The sequence below is a fragment of the Tetrao urogallus genome (assembly GCF_951394365.1).
Source record: "Tetrao urogallus genome assembly, chromosome: 1".
In the NCBI taxonomy this organism is placed as follows: Eukaryota; Metazoa; Chordata; class Aves; order Galliformes; family Phasianidae; genus Tetrao; species Tetrao urogallus.
In genome coordinates, this window is record NC_136813.1 from 10,420,019 (window position 1) to 10,442,570 (window position 22,552).

General features: G+C 39.3%; 1 protein-coding gene across 1 annotated transcript in view; it reads left to right on the plus strand.

Annotated features, from left to right (window-relative positions):
- Positions 1-22,552, plus strand: part of DEUP1 (deuterosome assembly protein 1) — a gene marked incomplete at both ends in the record, with an annotated part of 54,637 nt that overhangs the window by 16,218 nt on the left and 15,867 nt on the right. The window contains 8 exon segments of the mRNA XM_079547379.1: positions 1,582-1,639; positions 1,642-1,756; positions 3,837-3,942; positions 4,364-4,482; positions 9,616-9,755; positions 9,758-9,924; positions 15,917-16,024; positions 16,028-16,073. Coding sequence (XP_079403505.1) covers positions 1,582-1,639; positions 1,642-1,756; positions 3,837-3,942; positions 4,364-4,482; positions 9,616-9,755; positions 9,758-9,924; positions 15,917-16,024; positions 16,028-16,073 — 859 coding nt within the window.

Sequence of the window (22,552 nt, forward strand, 5' to 3'; positions counted from 1 at the left end):
ATTGAATCTTAATCTGGTGAAGCATGTTCTTAATGATTCCTACGAGACTCTTTACCCATATCCACTATTTCCAAGGATGACAGTTACTTTTCATTTACAGATGTGGAAAGCATTCTTTTGCTATTACTGAACTTTCATACAAATGGCTGAAAAAAAAATGTCTTTGACTTGACAAATCCATTGGCTGGTGTATGTTAAGTTGATTGTAAATTAGACAAGTCGAAGTAGAGTACTCAAGATGATCATCCACATTTTTCTGTCAAAGGTCAGATGGCTGTCATCAGTGAACTCTCTTTGAAGACAGCTTTCATCACAACTGTAACATCATACGAGTAACATCAGGCTAGTTTATTAATGATAAGTTTGATGGATTGTTTCTAAAGCATCAATAGGTTCTGCATCTTTGGTCCAAATTCTCATCTGTAAGGTTTTTGATTTCCAGAATCAAAACTTTTATTTCACAGGATGCTTTGACATCTTTGCTTGTCAAACACCATAACTTAGATATTGGGGACCTTAATCTGTTAGCCACATACATTAGATTTACTTGCCAACTTATATAGGCTTTTTATTTAATATGCAGCCTGTGGTCCATTTCATCCAGCACAAGTTAAGAGAACACAATCAACGAAATCAGAAGGGGTCCAAAGAAAGAATTCCTTTTCGCAGTCGTTATCAAGGAAATAAAATATATGCAGCACTACTTATTTTTTATTTAAATTTTCTTGCTCAACTTGATCTCTTCACATGATATACGCTTTGCAGGTTATTGGTGTCATTTTTCAGCTAATTCTGAATTTCAGTCTTCTGAAAGATTAGTGCTGCTGTGTCCAAGTGGAAGGATCTGTATGGATAATTTTTTAAACAGTTACCATAGTGATTGTGGTTCTTCACACTGCCTATGAATTCACAAATACCACCAGTACCTATTTTCTGAAGTTTTCTTTTTAGAATTATTTAATGAGTACAAGAAATTGAAGAAACTGAGTGGACTACAAGACTGTTTCCAGAGATGCTGAATGTGCAAATGATTTTTCCACAAGATTAACAATAATGATTAAAAAAAATACAGTTACTGCAGTAACTGAGCTACAAACTGCATGCTACTCACCTTTTAGTCAAAGGTTAATGCCAATCCTGAGGCATATACACACATCTCCTACTGAGTTCATTATATCGAAGAGAAACATTTCTCTCAAATCATTTTTTATAGGTAACTGCTTTGAGTAGGTCATCATAATCACCTTTTCACTTGTGAGGCTAATTAATATCAAAGTGCTAGGGAAATACACAACAGAGAAAAATTGTTGAAAAAATTCTGTACTCTGGTAAGTTTTAGAAATGTTATTCTCACTGAACATGATGAACTTGAGGCTAAGGAAAGGAAGTGTCTTTTAGAATAGTGATACAAACCTTTCCAAAGGTGCCATCTTTTCTAAGCAAGTCCTGATGAAGAAAATGGAAATTAGCTTAATCACTTCAGTAGAACTGTTTTGACCTGAAAATTTAGATGTAATTATTGAATTTCATTAAAAATATTTTATTGTTTTATAGAAGTGAACTCAGAGTTATCAATTCCAGATAAGCAATAAGGAACAAAACCAGGAAGAGATTGTTAAATATGGCCAACCTGAAAGAGAAAAGGGTTAATTGTTGAAAAGCTAACAGCAGCAGTTAATGAAATGACAATAAGCAGGAATAGATTAGAAGAGGAAAATCTGAAACTCTATGAGGATCTAAAAATGTTCCAAAGCCGGTGCCAGGCAATAATACATCTTGTTTTCCATAAATGTTGTGGAGCATTATTTTGGAGCGTTATTTTAATAGGACTATACTTTAAAAAGTAGTTCTAGGATGCCTATATACAAGATCTGTACAGTTGTTTTTTGTATATTCTTTGCAGAAACACGGAATGAGCTGTTAGCAGTCAATTTTTTGAGTAAGATGTGGAAAACATTTGATATGCAGTAGTGTATCTTATTCTTGTCTATTTATCTCGATTTTTATAATTTTCCTCTCCCTGTAGCACCATAGAGTGAATTATCATAATTCACTTGGCTCCTTGTATAAAAATTATTTGTACTGAATGCCTTTATCTGGTTTACATCTTGTTGCACAAAGTGCCTTTTACATACTAAATAAGTAGATATAAAAGTCTATGGTATAGTTTATTGTTCTAAGAATATTCTTCAGTGCAATGAATGTCTAGGCTGGCAGCATTGACGCATGAGATTTTATCCTATCTCTAGCTTAACATTTTTCTGCTCCTTTATGGAGACAGCTGCTTGTGCCTCTTCCTTTGATCATAATCTATGGATTCTTACAAGACCGAGATAAGATACCACAGAATCATAGAATGTCTTGAGTTGGAAGGGACTCCAGAGATCATCAAGTTCCAACCCCCTGCCACTTGCAGGGTTGCCAACCGCTAGATCTAATACTGGATCAGGCTGCCCAGGGCCCCATCCAACCTGGCCTTAAACACTTCCAGGGACGGAGCATTCATAATCTTTCTGGGAAACCTGTTCCAGCACCTCACCTCTCTCTCAGTAAAAATCTTCCTCCTGATATCTAGTCTAAATCGCCACTCCTTTAGTTTAAAACCATTCTCCCTTGTCCTGTCACAGTCTACTCTTGTAAAAAGCTGGTTTTCCTCATGTTCATAAACTCCCTTCAAATATTGCAACGCCACAATGAGGTCTCCCCTCAGCCTTCTCTTTTCCAGGTTGAACAAGGCCAGGTCGTTCAACCTGTCCTTGTAGGGGAGGTGCTCCAGTCCTTGAAATATCTTTGTGGCCCTCCTCCAAAAGCTCTGCATCTTAACTGTTTTGGGGGCCACAGATTTGGATGCAGTACTCCAGCCGAGGCCTCACAAAGGCAGAGTAGAGGGGGACAATCACCTCCCTTGCCCTGCTGGCCACTCATCTTCTGCTGGAACCCACGATATCATTGGCTTTCCAGGCTGCAGGCACTGCTGTCTCAGGTTGTTTTTCATCAACCAGGGCCCCTAAGTCCTTCTCAGCAGGCCTAGTCTCAAGGAGCTTTTCTCACAGTTTGTATACATATCTGGGATTACTTCAGCCCAAGTGCAGAGCCTTGCACTTTGTTTTGTTGAACCTCACTATATTCACAAAGGCCCAACTTCTCGAGTTTATCAAAGCCTTCTCAGTGGCATCCCTTCCTTCTGCTGTATCAACTGCACCAGTCAGCTTGGTGTGACCAGTAAACTTGCTGAGGGTGCACTCAATCCCATCATCTATGTCACTGATAAATATGTTAAAGAATACCAGACCCAAGACAGTCCCCTAGGGAACAGTGCTCATTACTGGCCTCCACCTGGACATAGAGCCATTGGCTACCACCTTCTGGCTGCAACTTTCCAACCAGTTCCCTATCCACCGAATTGTCCACCCTTCAAGCCTGTGTGTCTCCAATTTAGAGAGAAGGTTGTGGTGGGTGACCTTGTCAAAGACCTTGCAGAAGGCCAGGTAGGTGACACTGGTCACCTTCTCTTTGTCCATCAGTGCTATCACTCCATCATAGAAAACCTACAGATTGATCTGGAACGACCTTCCTTTGGTGCAGCCCTGTTGGCTATCTCAGATCACCTGCTTGTCTCTGATGTGCCATAACTGTCTTGAGAATATATGAAATACTAATCAACAAGAGATTTCAGGATCCTTTCTGCACACTCTTCCATTGTCCTTAATTGCTAGAAATTTCTCAAGATCCAACTTGTTCTGGGCTAATTCTTGGTGTAAGCTAATTCTTTTGATATTATAATGTAGATATTCTTGCACATTCAGCTTATTTCATATTTTGTTTTTAATTTAAAGGCATCGATTATCCTTTGTACGACTTACTGAGCAATCAGAAAATAAGAATGCTGATTTGTTACTACACGCACAGAGTCAACAAAGCCAACGAGAAGTGCTAAGCAAGGTACTTCATACTGTTAAGTGTTTCTAGATCTTACGCTGCAATCTTGGATTTTGAAAACTGAAAGCAAAGTATTGGCTGTAATAATTCTTGTTATTTTTGGTAGAGTCATTACTGAAGGCAATAATCAACTCTGTAACTATAGTCGTGGTTGTTTTCATGTCATACATTCTACAGTGCTGTTGATGACAAATTTACAACAGTAAATCATCATAGAAAGCCTACAGATTGATCTGGAACGACCTTCCTTTGGTGCAGCCCTGTTGGCTGTCTCAGATCACCTGCTTGTCTCTGATGTGCCTTAACATATCTTCCAGGAGAATCTGTTCGTGATCTTCCAGGGCACAGAGGTGAGGCTCACCAGCCTGCAGTTCCCCAGGTCTTCCTTTTCTTGTAAATGGGAGTGATATTTCTCTTTTTCCAGTTCCCAGGGACTTCGTCTGACAGCTACAGCTTTTCAAATATAATAGAGAGCATCACAGCAACCACATCAGCCAGCTCTCTCAGGACGTTGGGCTGCATGTTGTCTGGCCCTATGAACTTGTACGCATTCAGACTCATGAGTTGGTCTTGGACTTGCTCCACCAGTGCAGTGGGGGAGTTTGCTCCCTCAGTGGGGAGTTTTCTACCTCATGTCTTCAGCCTTTTTATTAGCAAAGATTGAAACAGATCGATAATAAGATTTTAATTTCTATTTTTTTTTCCAGTAACATGATTTTGCTTATTAATCTAAGCACTTCAATATTCAGGAATATATTGAGCGGCCTATAGAGAATTTATCTGGAGAAAGATAAATCTGTGATTCTGTTGGACTGGATGATCTTGAAGGTCTTTTCCAACCCTGGAGATTCTGTGAAGATCATCTATTTTTCTTAACTTCGTTTAACTTTAGTTACAATATACTTCACAGTAATTAAGATATATGATGGAAATTTATTTCAGGTATTGTCAGAACAACCAGATCCTGCATATGTGATGTTTATACATTTGATTTGCACATTAGTTCCCCAAGTCACTGGGCTGTATGCAAGTTGTCGGTATGCAAGCAAAAAGACCTGCTTTGGGGAATGTGAAAAGGTTGCCACAAATAGTAGTTGGATTAGAATGTATTTGGAGCAGGGGGAGCAAGTTAATAAGGGGCACAGGAAGAGTCGATGGCAGCATGCTGCATCCTTCTTTAAGAAAATATTCAAGGAAATGTTTTTTAGGGACATCCATACAAGAGAGCAGGAAGTGCAGGATCTGTCATGAGCCTGAAGGAGTAGGCAAGTGAGCACATGAATTCTGGATGGAGGACGAGGGCAGTTGGATGTGGGTTGGGTGAAGGAAGGAGGAGGAGATGGGAGTCTTGGTGGAGACAAGACTGATTTCCATGGCAGCTAGCCTGGTAGTATGCCTCACACATCTTCCATGCCTGTGACTACTTTATGTACGCTTCCACCTGTTTCTTTCATACTATTGGTTAGAAAGAATAGCAACCTGAATGGAAGGTGGATTTGTCGGCTGTGAAGAAAACATGAATTTAAGAAGATCTAAACTGAGACTAAAGAGTATTTCTCAATCTCATGAACTGTTTGACAAACTTTGTTGCAACTGCACATGAGAGGCAGCTTGAGAACATCACACAAGAGATTTGGTTCTTGGAAAGTCAGCATTAAGTCAGGCAGTGGACACCAATTTATATAGAAATACAGCATATAACTGAAACAGTTTTGAGCAGAGTTGGAAAACAAAAGCTGATCACAAAAGTTTTGAGTCTTCCTTTTGATATCAAATATGGCAATCTGTTTCTCAAAAGAGAACGTTTGGTGAATTTTTCAACTTCAAACAGTCTCTGAAAAAAGTAATATTGAATTGGATATTTTCTAAACAAAAGCTTATGCTTTCATTTTCATTTTGGCATTTTTAACTAAGTGCAGTAAATGGTACCTATCTAATTTTATTTTTTTTTAAATGATGCGTGAAACTCCTGACCTGAAGTTTTGTACTGCTGTGGCTGCTGTTATTGCTGGTATTACTACGTTTCACAGGAGGAAATACAACTTCTGTAAATGTGCATGGAGACTGCAGTGTGCCACAGGTTATTTGACTTCCACTACAACTGTGAAGCATTCCCCTTATCCACTGCATAAACAAATCAGAGGTGTACACACTCACACCTTAAATTAATGTATTATGTACCAGTTGTGGCTATCTCTTGGATGTTAAATTCATTAAGATGATCATAAGCAAGTTCCTGCTGACAATTTTAAAAATTCATTAAGCTTTAATTCGCTAGAATATGCCCAGACTTGCATTTCCAAGTTTAAAAAGCTATCTCAGGCTTAATTTAACACAGGATTTGATGAATGAATCTGCCCATACAATCCCCATAAAAAAAAACCAAAAATGCTTCATATCTGTCTTTGGCAGCTCTTTCAGCCAGAGGAAAACCCCGGGCTTCTTGGAAGGAAGGTCATTCTAATATGAAACCACCTTAATTTATTACTGTTCTCATAGATGACTGTTGGCTTTAATTGACATTGAAATAAGCTTTCTCTATCCCCAAAGTTTTTATCTTTTCTTTATACCTTCTCCACATACTCTCCATATTTAAATGTTTTCATGACTGAAGATGATTTTCACTGATGAAGCCAATGTGCTTAGCCTGCTTCTTCAGAAAGTAAAGCATGTGAGCTCCCATAAGAGGTTACTATAAACACAAACACAAATGAGGTGATTGCTCAAGGCAAAGGGCACTTTCATCATGTGGCAAAAGTGAAGGGACGAATCTCTGTTAGGGCTGGAAACCTACTGACACAGCTGGATCTTAGAGGATCTTAAAGGATCTATCCGTTGTAAGGAAGTTTTCACTACCCTGTGGAGATCTCACATCTTTCACCATCTCACCCCTATATCAGCTATTGCAATGGATTAACTGGAAGCAGAAAAACTAATATTTTCAGAAAAAATACTTTCTATCAATTTTTAAAAACCAAGTTAATTAAGTTTGATTCTCAATGTCAAAGTAATACGACTGATTGTGCAGATATTTGGTCGTTAAAATCCATTGCTCTCTTACTCAGGGAGAAGTATGTCAGCCAGCACACGCTGTATAAGGCATGTGTTTAGCATTACTGAAGTCATTGATCTCATAGGAACCAGGCTGATTTTATATCTATATGTGTCTGGAAAAACCTATTCTGTCTAAAATTCTCTTTGTGAGGGCATTCTTTCTTCACTTCTCGTCCCATGCGTCTCCACGCCAACAGTAATAATGTTTTTGTCAAGTACCTGTATGTGTTAAATACTCTATAAACCCACTGAAAGCACTTATTCAACTGCAGTTGGAGTGATCTTGCATTGCCAGCTTTACCAAATGGCCTCTTTTCTTTCACAAACATGCAGAGATTTGCCTACCTCTACGTCTGTATTCAAACTAGAACTCTGGTTTCAGATGTTATTTTGCACTGAGCTGACAGAAATTTAAGCCTCAACTGTGAAATTTGTCTCAAGTGAAGGCATGGGATCCATATCAAAGCACCTAAATGTAGGTGGCATGTTTCTCCAAGATAGCAAACAGCCCCAGCAATCTTATGGATTACAGCAGAAAGTGGAGTTTCTGTAAATAATCGGTGGTTTTGGGGGGTGGGTGGGGAGGAGATGTCATTTCACTGTGTGAAAGATACCATAACTGTAGGCACCCAAGTCTGACAGTTCTGCTCTTACTGAAGTAAGCTGCAACATAACTGTAATAACTGTTATTGAACACGTAGGAAACCAGTTCTGGAGGGGAAAAAAAAAAAAAGAAAGAAAGATCACATAGACTTTACTGTGGGTTTACAGAGGAAATTAGTTCCAAAAAGGTCAGAACGCAAAATGGAAAACAAAAATAAAACAAAGCCTGTGGTTTTATTACTCATAGCGTCTGTCTTCAGTTGTGGCGGTGCTTTTTCACTGCGCCCTTCAGAAAAATAATAAGCAGAATGGACTTTAAAATAGGCCAAAAATATATAAATCATTCTCCCATGCCCTGAAAAGCAGAAGAATATTTATTTAAATGAAAAGCAAGAAAGAAAGGAGAATAATTTTAGGTGATCTGGAAAACTGGAGGACTTGGTAAATGTTCTCAGGCAGTTTTATCTTCAAATACAAAAACAAAAATTATAGTAGCCTACTTAAAATGTGCTGTCCTACAGCATTCGGAGTATCGTAGTCACTGCGAATTTATAATCAAAGAAAAGTGCATTCTTGCTTAGTTCTCCTCACTGTCCATTTATGGAGTCCTCAGTCTCACGTTGAAGGCCCAGTGTGCTTATGGATTAGCAGAGTTCATTAAGACTGCACAGCCATCCTCTCCCAGAACCGAATGTTTGAACTGATGTCAGAAAATGATGGTGCGAACATTCTGCAGACAGCACTGCCCTTTCACTGTGCTTGGCAAATTCTTCCTTTTCTGTTAGAAATAAAAGCAGGATCTAGCAGCAGTGTGTATCCTTAGATATCCATAATAATTGTAATGTAGTGGTAGAGAACTGGATCTTTAAAAACTTTTGTACATGCATTTCAGGTTTGTGAAATGTTTTAGAATCTTTTCAATGATAGGATCATTTCAAACAGCTCTCGTGTTTAAGTGTAGTGGTTGCCTCCCAGGAGTGAAATTTCTTTTATTTTCATAAGGATGGAGCTCAGTACAGTGGCATTTTCTACTATTTCCAGGAAAATTGTAGCAGAAATACAGTAAAATCTGAAAGAATTGATTTTTTTTTCATTTTCTGGTATATCGTACAAGTAAAGATGCAATTGACAATTAGTCTAATTCAGCAGACATCTGGGTAAGATAGTGTCAAAATTTTCTGCTCTTTAATCAATGTGGTTTCAGAATCATTCAGTTATCTGTCAGGAGAAGATATTTCAAAGGGAAAGCAAAGAGCTTGGTTCGCATTGAGTTGCAATTAACCATAAAAGTGTTTGCTTGACAGAACTACAAATGAATACAGATGCATGCTTTTACATCCATTTTACATCCCCTGTAAGCAGGATAGAAGAGTTACAGAATACTACAATAAAGGGCTTAAAATTCCCAATTTTCCCTTGTTGTTACAAAAGCATGTTCTTGTGCACCTAAAAAAATGCATACAGATGGATATAAATTAAGGTTGCAGTAAAGAGGCAGCCAGTTTCCTATACTAGCTTTTTTTTTTAATTGATTTAAAAATTTATTCTAACTACTCAAACACAGTTGTTTATATTAGATCAAAATTGACTGATTATCCAAATAACAAACAATAGGTTTTGTTTCCCATCTCATTTATACTTTAATATTTTATTTTTAGTATTTGTGTGGCTAATTTCAGTCTCTTTCCCATCGTACTGAAGCAAGTTTGTGGTTTAGATCTTATCCTGAAAAATTATACGGCAAGGTTACTCAGCTCAAGTTGCAATTGAAAGGTTTAAATCAGAGTGATTTAAGTGGGAGCTGAAGCAAAGTGTGCACCCTCAGACATTCACATGAACTTCACTGGTAAGCTGCTAAACTTGTGCCGGTATGCCTTGATGCCTTGATGTGTGAAACAGTTTGAACAGTTTGAGTAACCAGAATTTCACAAACAAACCAAAAGGCATGGTTTTGCTGTGATAGCCTTCACTTTTAACTGCTCTTCGTATTTTGATTTTGAATTTTTACTGCTATTTTAGAACTTTCCAAAATGAAGATGAAAGGCATGTGAAACTTCAACAGACTGCCATATTCGCAGCCAGCGGATACCATAGAAACTGTAGTCCTACTTCACAAGGCCAAGGTTATATCAGTGGTTCCAAAAGCACTTTATCTTATCACTTGACAGAGGTCATGAGATGGAACTAGATGATAAGTCTCCATCACTAGCAACAGAGCATCGTTTGTATTTTGGTGGACTGTTTCCTGAAGAAGGCAGAACGGGCATTTTATTAAGCCATGCTTACAATTCAGAAGAAATCAAATTATCACTAAGTAACTGTTTCTCTGTATTCTCAGAGATCCTTCTGTGGACCAGATGCAATCTTGGAGGAGCCAAAGTCTAGATTACCTCAGTTGTCGTTATTATTTACTCAATGCCAGCCCAGCAAAAATGAAAATACCTTATCCTAACATAACTGCAGTTTTCCTGAATATTAGACATCCCCTATTGGGCCGTATTCTGTCTATTAGCAGTGATGATAATTACTTGCCATTATGTGACTGTGGGACAGACTTCTATGTTAGCTCACTGCCATTTGTATGGGAGTACTCTGCTTCATATTCCCTTCTGCAGGGGTACTGTGCTTTAAGTCTGTTTCCATAATACCTGCAAACTTACACCTCACATGCTGTTAGACTGATTGGGTTTCTACAGCATGTGATTGGTGGGTGAAATTAGAAGAACTGTAACAGCTATTTTCCATGCGTGAGCTGTTGTATTCAGAAAGGAACAGAAATAACTGCTGTAATCCTTATTTTTCTTGAAATGAAATGATGCAAAATTCTTTCTTTCAGTCTTCACGGGATGCAGATCTTCATAGGGTGCAGATTAGCAAAATCCATGAAAAGTGAGATACATCCCAGTTTGCCTATGGCAAATTCTTAAGAAAAGCTTTCCAGAATTCTTTGAATTTTATACTCTTCCTTAGTATCTTTTATTCTTCCTTACCCACTATAAGCCACTATTTTTTTCCACTTGAAAATTCAGCATTCATTTTCCAGATCTCAAATTGTGTGATCACACCGAATTTTTACAGAACTAACAGGTTAATGAGGAGTGGACTGTAGCCATCTCCCTGTCCAACTGTGAAGTATGCTTCTTTGTACCCAGGAGATCCTGAACTGTGTGTGGCTGAGTCATCTCAAGAGAAGAAAATGAAAGACTGTAATTCAGCATTTACTGGGAAGAAGTAGGCAATATTCTTGCCATTCCACACAGTAATTAGGGTGAAAGAGGCATCATGACCCCAAGTCGTCCTAAAGCAGGTTGCAGTGGCCGTACTGCTGTTCACTTCAGAGAAGTGCACACACCCTTTCCTGTCAGCCGCCTGGCTGCTGGAGTCTCACTGCAGGTGGGCAGCAGCTCAGTGGCGGCCTGAGGAACAGCTACAGCGGTGCAGCCCTTCAGCGTCTGTGCTCCCAGCAGCTGTGTCCCAGTAGTCAGAGAACAGGGAGGGAACCGCACAGTCCTGAGTGTTTGACCTCACTTCCGTTTTTATTTTCTTATGTTTTGTGTAAATGTTAAGTAACTGACTTTTAGTTTCTCGTGGATTGGAAGTTTTCCTCTTTAAACTGCTAGGAGCAAAAGGAATTGTTTGAACTTTTTCAGAAAAGTCTGATAAACACCCATCCTCATCCTCTGTTCTGTCAGAAGAGTCAGAGACAGCAGGGCTCAAAGCTTCTGTTTCCAGCCAGGCCACGGATAATGGCCATTCTGACACAGTTTTGCAATCTACAGGGAAACTGTTACCCAGCTGGTACTCAGGACAGGGTTGATGCCAAGACAATTGACTAGGTAATGAGGAAAGTACTTGCCAGAAGATGTGTGGGCAAAGTACAAATTAAACTTTTAAGTAAAACTCTCATACAGAGTTTTATGTCCAAATCAGAGGGATCCAAGCAGGTAAAAGTTCAGAAGATCAACAAAATTGATCATTCAGACCGACTGATACTACAGCTTTAGAGGCAAGACAAGTCAACTGTCTGTTACTCTAGAGTTCTTTGTTTGAATGGAAAGCCATTGCATGATGAAACAAGGAGGAAAAAATACAGCGTATTGTAAATCAGAGTTCTTTGGCAGATTTTTCAGAATTGATGTTTCATGTAAGTCAGATCTCCAGTATATTCAAAATTTCTTCTTCTTAAGAATATTGTAGCACTAATTGAAGACATCAGAACAAGGGTGATGTTCTGAAACCTACAAAAATTACTCTTTTAGTATTTAGAGAAGTGAGAAAATAGTCACTCAGGCTTTTGACAAAGACCTGTATCTCCTCTCCCACTAGAGAATCTGTGAACAACCTTAATGAACAGTGCACTGAAGTCACTGTTCCTTTCACATTCCTACTTGGAGGTTACAGAAAACCACTCCTGCCTTTAAACTAGAATGCTCTGCTAGGATTCACTGAAAATTTCCAGAAACTCAGAATTTATTGTTTCAAGGCTTTCTAAATTGAAATAGATGTTCTTTGCCTGAACAGTACGTTGTGGTGTGTTCTTCTATGGAAATGAACAACTGCACAGAATGGCCACTCGAACCATTCCCAGTCTCTGGGAAGACAATTCAATAGAACAGTCCAATCTCCAGCATAAGGTTTAATCTTTTGCATTGAAAAAAAAAAAGAAAAATAGCCAATAAGTTTCTGTGCAGTTTCAGAATAGTCCATTTTTCATAATTTCTCTCTATTAGCCGGAGCAAGCTGTTCTGTACATTGTGCTCTCCAATCTGGATCTTTGACTTTTAGTCACAAATACTTTGTCATGTTTTTCTTGGTGGACATACATTGTGTGCTCTTGCTTTCAAGACTTGGTATAAGACAAGAAAGGCTGTAGCATTAGGAGACTTTTTAACTTTAAGGATGGGAAATTACTTTTGAGTAAATTGAATGGAAAGGTATGGAAATTCTAGTGTTGGACATTATTAGGAATGATTTTGACTGTCTTGGTCCTACCATGGTTCATGCTGCTCACTTTTTAGGTTTGTGGATGCTTGAATGTTTAGGTCCTCCAAATGCCTTCCTCAGTGGCTTGATGATATCCTAGGCATCTTGATTTTTATTTTCATATACAAGCAGAAACACATTTTTCTTAGAAGACTGCATCTCTACCTGCTGTCTAAGGTGTATCACAGTTTAGGGTTGGAGGAAACTAGCCCAAGAGGCCTCCAGACATAGCCACAATGAGGCTAAAATTAGCCAGACCAATTCCTAGGCTTGTTGTTGTAAGAACTTTCCTGGGAAGCTGAAGGGACTAAACATGTGAAGAGTCTGGAAGCATGACTTGACTTCTAAATGTAAGACTATCCCAAATATTAGTGCTTTCATTTACCCTGCTTAATGAGCAGCCAAGAAAGTAGGCACAACTCACAGGGCAAGAAAGAGATTGACTCTAGACAAATTAATTAGGCGCTCTGTGAGTGAGAATAGACCTGGCTTTCTGGAGTGCTTCTGCCCAGCAATCCAGTTAACTTTGAGTTGTTCTTGTCTAAGGAAAAGAGATATTTAACACATCCCATGTGGAGATTCACATCTTTATCAAATTTTGCTTCACTGCCAGCAAACAATGAGGCAAAAAGGTGATTCTCATTACTGGTCTACACCAAGGAAATGTGGGGTCAGCTGACACATGAGTAATGAAAAAGCAGAGTCCTTGTTGCCTATCTACCCAAAAAGTTAGGTCAAAATCTTAGCAATGGTCCCATTTCTGTACAGCATACAGTTAGGAAACTGAAAGACAAAAAAAGAAGTGTTATCTGAGGAAAACAAATTCAAAAATGAAGACGGAGTCTCTCCTGACACGTGGGTTAAAGCAATTTCTTTATGGTTTTCCTTCCTCAGGCACAGAAAGCAAAGATAATACAGAACAGAGTGAAAAAACAGATCAGAACCTTGGAAAACAAAGCTTACTTGCTAACAAGAAATTTTGCCTTTTAGACCTGCTTATACACAACCTTCTCTCAAAGTGCATAAAAACAGTGCATTAGGGATCTATCTAAAATGATAGCAATGTCTTACCCCCAGGATACTAAGGTGTAAGGAACCATCATCCGCCTGTTCTGAGTGATAAACGTTCTTCCCTCAACGCTGAGTAAATTCATAAATGTCTCATTTGGGGCTTACATTGTGTTTCAAGAAAGCACATCAGAGTAAGTACCAGTTGAAGCCAAGGACACCAGTATTTTATCAATGGCTTGAGCATGAGATCCATGTGTTTCTCATGACAAATCAGCAACTGTAAACATTGTTAGAAGGAATTTCTCATAACTTGAGATAACATTTCTGAAGACTAATACTCATATCAGTCTGCTGTTGGAAGGGGTTTATTTGCTCAGTATTGATTTCAAAGGTGTTTCTCTAAGAAAAGCCTCCATCCAGAGTGTCTTCTTCGTAATGCAAAAGCTTTCTTGAAATACTTCAAAATAGCACTGCCAACTCTATCACTGAGCCCAAACTTCACAAGGAAATAGCCCATGAGAGTAGCAGAAAGAATGTGCTTGTGTCCATGGTATTCAAATTCTCAGGGAAAACTCCTTGTACAAAATCATGTTGATTTGTGAGTGGGAAATCATGTACATGTTTATAAGGAGAAAGGTGACATAAAGTGATTTTCCTCCAGTTTCTCAAGCACTGGAAGATCAGTGCTTGTGCAGGGATTCATAGAAGAATGTTGTGGAACAAGGGGATTCAGTACCTCTAGGTTGTTCCTTCCTATGTAGCAAATCATGTCACTTTCTTCCCCACCCTGCTAAAACACTACTTTGGAGGCACTAGGAATAGGAAAATTCTGCTTTATCTGTGAATTTCATTTGAGGAGCTGTGCATGTCCAGAAAGCCTGGCTACAAGGGTGGTATTACATCCAGTATTTATTTCTGACCATCATTTACTCACTATAGTTTGAAAAGTAAAGGAGTTTCCTTTAGGAAATCCCTAAATTTCATATCAAGGTCTGCTGCAAACAGTTTGAATGAACAGAATAGTGCTGTAAAGTCTTTCTGTTATGTAGTTTGCATCTTTCGGCCTGAAAAAGAGCAGATTTAAACCAAGCCGAAAGCAAAGACTGAATCTGCCTGTAATTGCTGCAGAAATAGGGAATATGTCATTCTGATACAATGGATCTTAGAATAAAAAGGTGCAGGTATGATAGAGCTGACATTTTGCACAAAATATTTGGATATTGAAATCATTTGGAGCCATTCCTATCTGACGTATCGACAGATAACTCTCCATTTTACATTCTAGGAAAAACAAAACCAGACATTCTAGACTAATAATTCTATCAGTTACTAAAATATTTTTTACATACAGTTTAACTAGGATAATAAATTTTAATAATCTTTCTCAATACATAGCCATATAAAGACAGAAAATTACCTTCCTCTTAGTATTACAGTAAAACTACAAAGCTGCTTTGAGTTAACTGTTAAAAATGCACGTCATAAAGTTGTAATTATCTACACAAATAAACACTGAAGTTATTTAAAGCATCGTGATTTCATTTGATAGAGGTTTCTTTTATGAAGACATTCCAATGAACAGATCTTAAATATTAGCAAAAAGAATTAACAGAAATTGCTTCTTACATGTTTAGAACTGATTCCAGCTTCAGCAAAGACTTATTCATGTCTTTTCCTAAGTTCCATGACAACCACTTTAAAACTGATTTTCCTATGTTTTATGCTTCAGTCTGCTAAATCCCCATTAAATGGAAAAAAGATTTTTTGGTGACCTACTCATAGTTTGGTACATTCTCCAAAATATCAGGCCTTGATGTTAATGGCACTGAAATGAGAACAGATTTTCTTCCTTTCCTCAGAAAGTATCTCATGAGGTGGAGGAGAATCAAGAGAGAAAATTACAGGAGGCTATCAGCAGTACCCAACACAGGTTACATTCTGCAGTTCCAATGAACAAGTTATTGTCCTCTGTCCTGGTCTAAATTACACAAGTGACTGATGTGCCCTTTAGCTGATCCAAACTTTGGAGGTTCTGAAGCAGCATAATTCTGCCTAACAGGATATTTACATTTTCAGTGGAAAATCTACAGTCTAATGTTGTGAATGAATGTCAGAGGTGTTGAAACGTATTCAGATGATGTTACATAGGCACCTGAACACATTTTAAAACATATGTTCAGAGTTATGTCTTTTTTGAGAGATAGGAAGAATTACAGGGTTATTAGCTGCTCTGTGCACAGATGTTTTACGTTTAACAATTGATAATGCAGGCATGTTGTTGTACTTGCTGCTGTTTGCTAACCATGGCTTTCTATGCACGTCTTAGTCTTCTCCTGAGACATCCTTCCCTGCAACAACACAGAAGTTCCTTCAAGAGGAAGAGAAACCTACCAAAGAGTTTGAAGAATGTTTAAATTCACACCTTGAAGAACTGTAAGGACTTTCTAAAAACATGCTTAAAAAATACACCGGGCTTCAGCAAAGTAAGCATGCCTAAGCTAATCACACAACTAAGAAAATAAAACCACGTTTAATCACTGAAGAGTTTCTTAATGTTGGAAATATCTACATAATTTTGTGAGGACAGCATCTCTCATAAAAGCAGATTTTATTCGCGATTGCAATGGCGGGCGTCCCACAAGCAGGAGCGCACCTATGGACACAGCATGACAGCCTTTATACCCTGCTTTCTCCCCCTTGCTCCCCCCTCCCCTGTTTCCCCACTGGCTGGGTACGCCAGGTTCGCAATCTTATCAGAAGTTTTACATCTGTTATTGACAAGGGGGCGGGGGGGGGGGGTGATGCCAGGCCTTCTGATGGCTCTTCAGGCGCTTCCTCGCACTTCCTCAGGCATGCCATGACTGTTCTCTGGTTTGATCTCGTGCAGGACATTCTTGCAATGTGTGTGACAAAATACGCATATGTACACCTATGTACAGAGTGTGCATTCCTGGGGAAGGTTCATCTAAAGGATAAGTGATGTAAACTATCAGAGGTCTTCCCCAAGTTACGTAGAAGGACTCCCAAAAAGAAATATGATAGCGGAGAGCATGAAATATCATTACCTGACTATGTTATAAAACACTTCCCTAGACATATTGCAAAATATGCAGTTTTCTTTTGCATAGTTAAATCAAGGGCCTGTTGCAGCGCTGTACATTAAGTAAGACATTTTCAATTCTGTGGTGTATGAGGGCTAGTAAGTGGAATTATTTCCTTGCAAATACAGTCAGCCAAGAGAAATTCTCTAAAGTGCACAGAGCAGGAATTATAAGGGCTTTTAGCTGTGTTATAGCTCCTAGCATTAAGAGCTTATCTGTGCTCTGGTTATTCTTGGCTATACAAGTAACCCTTGGGACTCCTGAAATGAGAAGTTTGAGCTTTTGATTTTTTACACTGTAAAGCCATGCACACTGTTGAGGAGCACAAGCAGACAAAGCACAAAGCTACTTTGAAGCCACCTCTATTACCTCTTTTTGCAGACCTACAGATTTTACCTGGACAGAGTCTGATCACAGGTGCTTTCCGTGCTTTACATTAATACTTAAGATTTTTAAATCCCATCTTCAAAAGCACCTTCAAAAGCTTTTGATACTGTATTGGCTTGTTGTTTAACCACACTGGAATATAGAAGAGCCTTCTACTTCTGATGACTTGTGATGAGTCTTAAGAAATGGCCTAAATTCCTTATATTTTTTCTGCAACATGGGAAAACATTCTAAAACTGAATAGAGCTAATTCGACTCCATATGCTAGAAGACTGCACAATGTTGAGATTCCATTTATTTGCAATTCAAACTGGATTCTATTGCTGCGTAAGCGAAACAAATTACAGACAGTGTTGATGAACCACCAATTTCAGTGAAAGAGATACTGAAGAAGTGCTTTCCAGCATGTACTGCTGCCAACTGCCTGGAAAAATCTGGATAAAAATAATGCCAGACTGTCAAACAGCTCCAGTGCGAGTAAAACAGTGTTATTGATATTCAAGACCACAGCAAAAATGTAAATTGTCTTTGCAAGAGATATTTCCTCTATGACAAAATTCACTACATCACACACAAAATACCAAGATTTTAAATACCAGTTTGCCATAAAATGAGTAATGAAGATGAGGGAATCAAAGATTCTTTACAGGAAAACTCAGAAAAATTGCTAGACTCAGCTGGAGGAACGAAGAGTGAATAAAAAGATAATGAAAGGACATTTGAACAGACTAAATATATATCTGTCCTCAATTAAAGGAGAGCTGCATCTGGATTTGTTAAAAGAACTAATGAGAAAATGTAGGAACCTCTATAAATGGAGTGAAATTTTAAGATGGGAAAGATTTGCAGAAGCAGAAAGTAAAATGTCTTTCAGAAGGGCAGAAGAAAAGGACTATTAGCTGGTGAGCCAGATTGTTTTGCTGCTGCAAGGTTTAAACATGCACAGAGTCAGCATGCTCTGGATCTCCAGAGGAATGTGCCTGAGTCCAGTGAACTACCCAAGGATCCTGCTCACGATGCAAGTTTGTGTGACCATGCAGAATGAATGAAAGAAATTATCAAAAAATGAGTAAGATTTTCTTTCTGAAGCCTTTCATGATCTGGCCAAGCTCTTAAATTTGGCTAATGAAATATCAGAGTCAGTTTCAGCTTGGCTTTAGTGTAATACCATACAATTAACCTCTACATGAAAAGCATTGAAGACTGCAAAGCACTGGTGCCTGAACAGCCTGCTTGTTTTCACCTGCACTTCCTGCACAGAGCATATTGCACTGAAAATGTGCTGCGTGGGTACAGATTAAAGTCTTGGCTCTTAACACCTCCTTAACTGAAAGATCACCTTTCTCTTCCGTGGCCAAAATCAGCAGAAGCTGCTAATCTCTCAGCGCGCATTTGAACAAGGGCCCAATGCTGCTGCAATCAACTCAGAGCCACACCGCAGCTCTCCGAGTATGGCTGCAACAAGGCCTTTGAATCATTAACTGACGAGCAGTATTTCTGAACGAGAGAAGATGGTGTTGGTATTCATGCAATCTTAGGAGTAAATTCAATGCAGATGCACGTTTTAAAATTTTAAATTGATGAAATACTTTGATTGTATTAAAATGTAGAAACTTGCTTGAGCTGGTGAGAGGTCTGCTAAGGATATCCCCGAGTCCATCATGACTGAGGCAGTTTATGCACTAGATGACATTTCACATTACTGGGAAAAAAATTTAAAGAATGATGGACAGCAGAAATAATAAAGTGTGAGAATTACATCCCTGCAAACAGGGATTGGAGATGCATACATACTGCTAAAAGAATAACCGGATGGTCCAAGGCTATAAATGTCTGAAAGTACCAATAAAAATGAAAAAGAAATGAATTATTAATTGTAAGTTCTGTTGCGAGAACAAGGTGGAATGCTATGGAGCTAAGGATTAGCCAGAACATACAGAAGATTGCTCCTCTACTTTATGAAGAGCTGGCAATGCAAAATTCTTATGAGCTGCTGGACTTCTTTTATGATTTTTCAAAGCTTCACCGAGAAACATTTTTGGCTCTCAGTTGAAAGACTTGTTTTAAATAAAAGAACAATAGTTCAGAATGCCACCAGCTTTTTTTGCTGAAGGAAGAGCAGAGGTCACATACACACAGTTGCCAACTGCAATACACAATTGCATCAAGGTGCAATTTTGAAACAGTTGGTGTTGGATGAGCTGCCAAGCCATTGCTGTCCAATTTACTTCCCAAAGTGTTCTCTGATGGAACAGTGGACTAGAAACATTTAATAGTAGCTCACATGAGAAGTGGTTATTCAATACATTTTCTTCTTACTTCATTTCTTACTCTCTTAAGTGTGGGAGATTTAGGGACGGAAGAATGGAATAGCAGCACTGGGACTGTGGGTGCTGTGGGACTTTGCATACTCACGGGACCACTACAGCCCTGGATGCAAACAGCAGCAAAGCACCACCTCACCAACACAAAAATGGACAAGCATGAGAAACCACAAGCACAGTTGTCTTGCTTTTCCAATGGGAAGACTTAAATGATAGCTTTAGCTTATCCCCTCCAGACTACAGAGTGCCTACATCTCCGTTCTCGTCATAGCATGACTGCCTGTCATTCCTGCTTTACCAGTGGCGTAACAGCACAGAATCACGCCCAACAGCACTCAGTCATTCACAGCCAGGCTAAACAAAACCAGGGGCAAGGAGAAAGAAGTCATAACCATAGGCTGCCTTACGCAGGGAGCCCCAGGTGATATTGTTTCCATGGTCTGTCATGGCAGCTGTCAGGTTTGTTCTGCAGTCCACCCAGCTGTGTGCCAGGCTCCACCCAGGAGCCGGTCCTGCTGCTTTCTGCCTCTGGATCTATCAAAGGTCAGACAGCAGGGTGAGTGCTGTGTGAAGGACCTCAGCTGTACCATACAGATCAAGGGATTTACATTCCCACACAGCTTTGCAACAATCAGTTATATCATTGACGTCACTTTCTTTTCACTTAAGTCTATGCAAAATAGCTACTCACTACATTTCCCATCAGCTGTCTTGTTCAAGCAAAATTCCTTCTTCCCCAGCAGAGCAGTCTGCTTGGAAAAACCTAAGCTAAAGATGGCTCATAGCAGAGCTCGTTTGAATTGCTCAATGCGGGAGTGCCGTGTTCTTCTTTCCTTGCTGCGGGGTTCAGATCTCAGAGTTTCTCATTCATCACGTCTGAGAGACTTTCTAATCACACGGAAACCTTCAAGTCTATAAGCACGCTGCAACTTAATGTAGCACACTGAAATTCCATCGGTTTTTGATGACTGAGCAACACCCCTGGATGCTGACAGACTGCACTCAACTCGCACCCCAAACCAACAATCCCACTGCTGTGCTGTGCTCTGCTCAGCCACAGTGCTAGGAGCCTTCAATCAGATTTATCAAGAATGTGTTTGCCCATTTATCCTGTGAGAACCAGTCTGTGTGCAAAGAAAGTCCGATCTGCCACTGAATTGCCTGCTACAGATGTAGAACTTACAGGCTTGGCTTGAATCCATCTACGATCCCAGACAGAACAACAAATCCAACAGAAGTCCTGGGTTCTCAGTTTCCCACCTAAGTACCACAACAAGAATTTTGTAGCTGAAGCTTTTCCACCATGTACAAATAACAGCGGCTCACAGAAGACAGGAGCAGCCAAAGACCTGCACCTATGGGCACGATGAGCACACGGTGTGGGAACAGTGGGGTTTCCCTCTGCTGGTGCAGGGGTGTTGCACTGAGACCACATGCCAAATATTCTCCTGGTAAGAAATGTTCTGTGATGCAAGTCCAAACTCAGAATGGAAGAGCAGGCTCCAGTTGACACCTGCTGGAGCTAAGGGTGCATTCAGAACCTGTGCACATGCTGTCTGGATACCCAGTGAAAACATTCTGAAAGAAGAGTCCACCGAATTTCCCGTATGTATTTCAAAGTGCCATTTTCTGACCATTACTATTTGAAAAACATTCTCTTGAAGTTTGATGGAAACAGAAGACTGGTCAGATTGATCCCTTCTTCTTCCTTCAGAGCATGGGCCTCTGGCACTCGCTTTGGGGACCTCGGGGCCATTTATAACACAGATGGCTGTCTGCCTGTTGTGAGGATACTTGACACAAGTCTTTTGCTTAGCACTTTGAAGACATAAATCTCCATTCAAACCCTGACCTCCACGTGGTTGACTGGTTGATTCAGACTTGATTTATGCTTCGAAAAATTGGTCTTAATAGATTGCTTCTATAACTTGATTTATCAGAAGGCAGTGGCAAGTTTATAATGACTTCACCTGATAATGAGCACTCTTGGAAACCATATCATAAGACACTGCTGAAGAAACGTCTCACTGTGAGTTTCTGGTAAAATGCTAGTAATAAATCATTCAATTTTGCCCATAAGCTCCTGTATGCTGGGAAACAGTCTGAAAGCCTATTTCTGAAATACTTTTGAAGGCAACTGACACTTGAAGTGATGCATACAGTTACATAACAGAGGCATGGTTACACCTTAAGCAGACTTCAGAAGAGTTGGCATTTGGGCAACCACCATTAATTTCTTTCCTGATTACTTCCCAGTGATTTTTGACAGTTTCAGTCTACAAAGGCTTTGTACTGCTGTTTCAAATCTGCATTCTCCTGTACCAGCAAAAGGAAACTTGGTAGAAAATGTCAGAATCCATTCATTATTTACTAGAGAAAAACATTTTTTTTTAAGAGTCAAACTGTGAAATCAATTCTAACTTCTGCATAATGAATAGTTCAGAACGTGTAAGACTGCTTTCCTCTCAATTAGAGCTCAGTAAAATTGCACATTTCAGGGAACTGAAATACAAAGTCTCTTGTTAGCATTATTCTATAGGTTCATACTAATAAACATTTGGCTCCAAAAAGATGATTATCATGACCTGAAAAATTTGCAGATGACAGGAGACAAAGGAAGGGCATAAGAAAAAGCAGAAATGAAAGATCTAATTAGAGATTAATATTATCTGGCCCTGCTGACCTTTTACCTATTTTGCTGTTATCAGCCAGTTAATTGCTCTTATCTGTCACAAACTGAACTCTTGCAGAAAATGAAGGGGAAAAAAAAATACCTAATAGCAGTTTCAAGAAAGGCTCTTGCAAAAAAAAAAGCAAATCTATGAAGTCATTTCTGGGGCTGATAAAAAACCCTACAGGTGGAACTGTCTGCATTAAAGCAGCTACTTAGAGCTCAGGACTGTAGTAAATCCTACAGAGCGAGTATCATAGAACAAGGAGGAGAGGAAGAGATCTCTGCTAGGAAGAAAAAGATGAGGAAGAGGAATCTGTAGAAGAGGTCAGACAGAGGAAAGTGCTTCCATTCAAGATGCCCAAGAAACCAAGCACCCTGCAGAACATGCATGTTTGGAGTACACACCCTTCTGTTCACTTCCTCAGGCACAGATTTTGTTCCAGCTGAACACTTGCTTTCAAAAACAGGCAAACTCT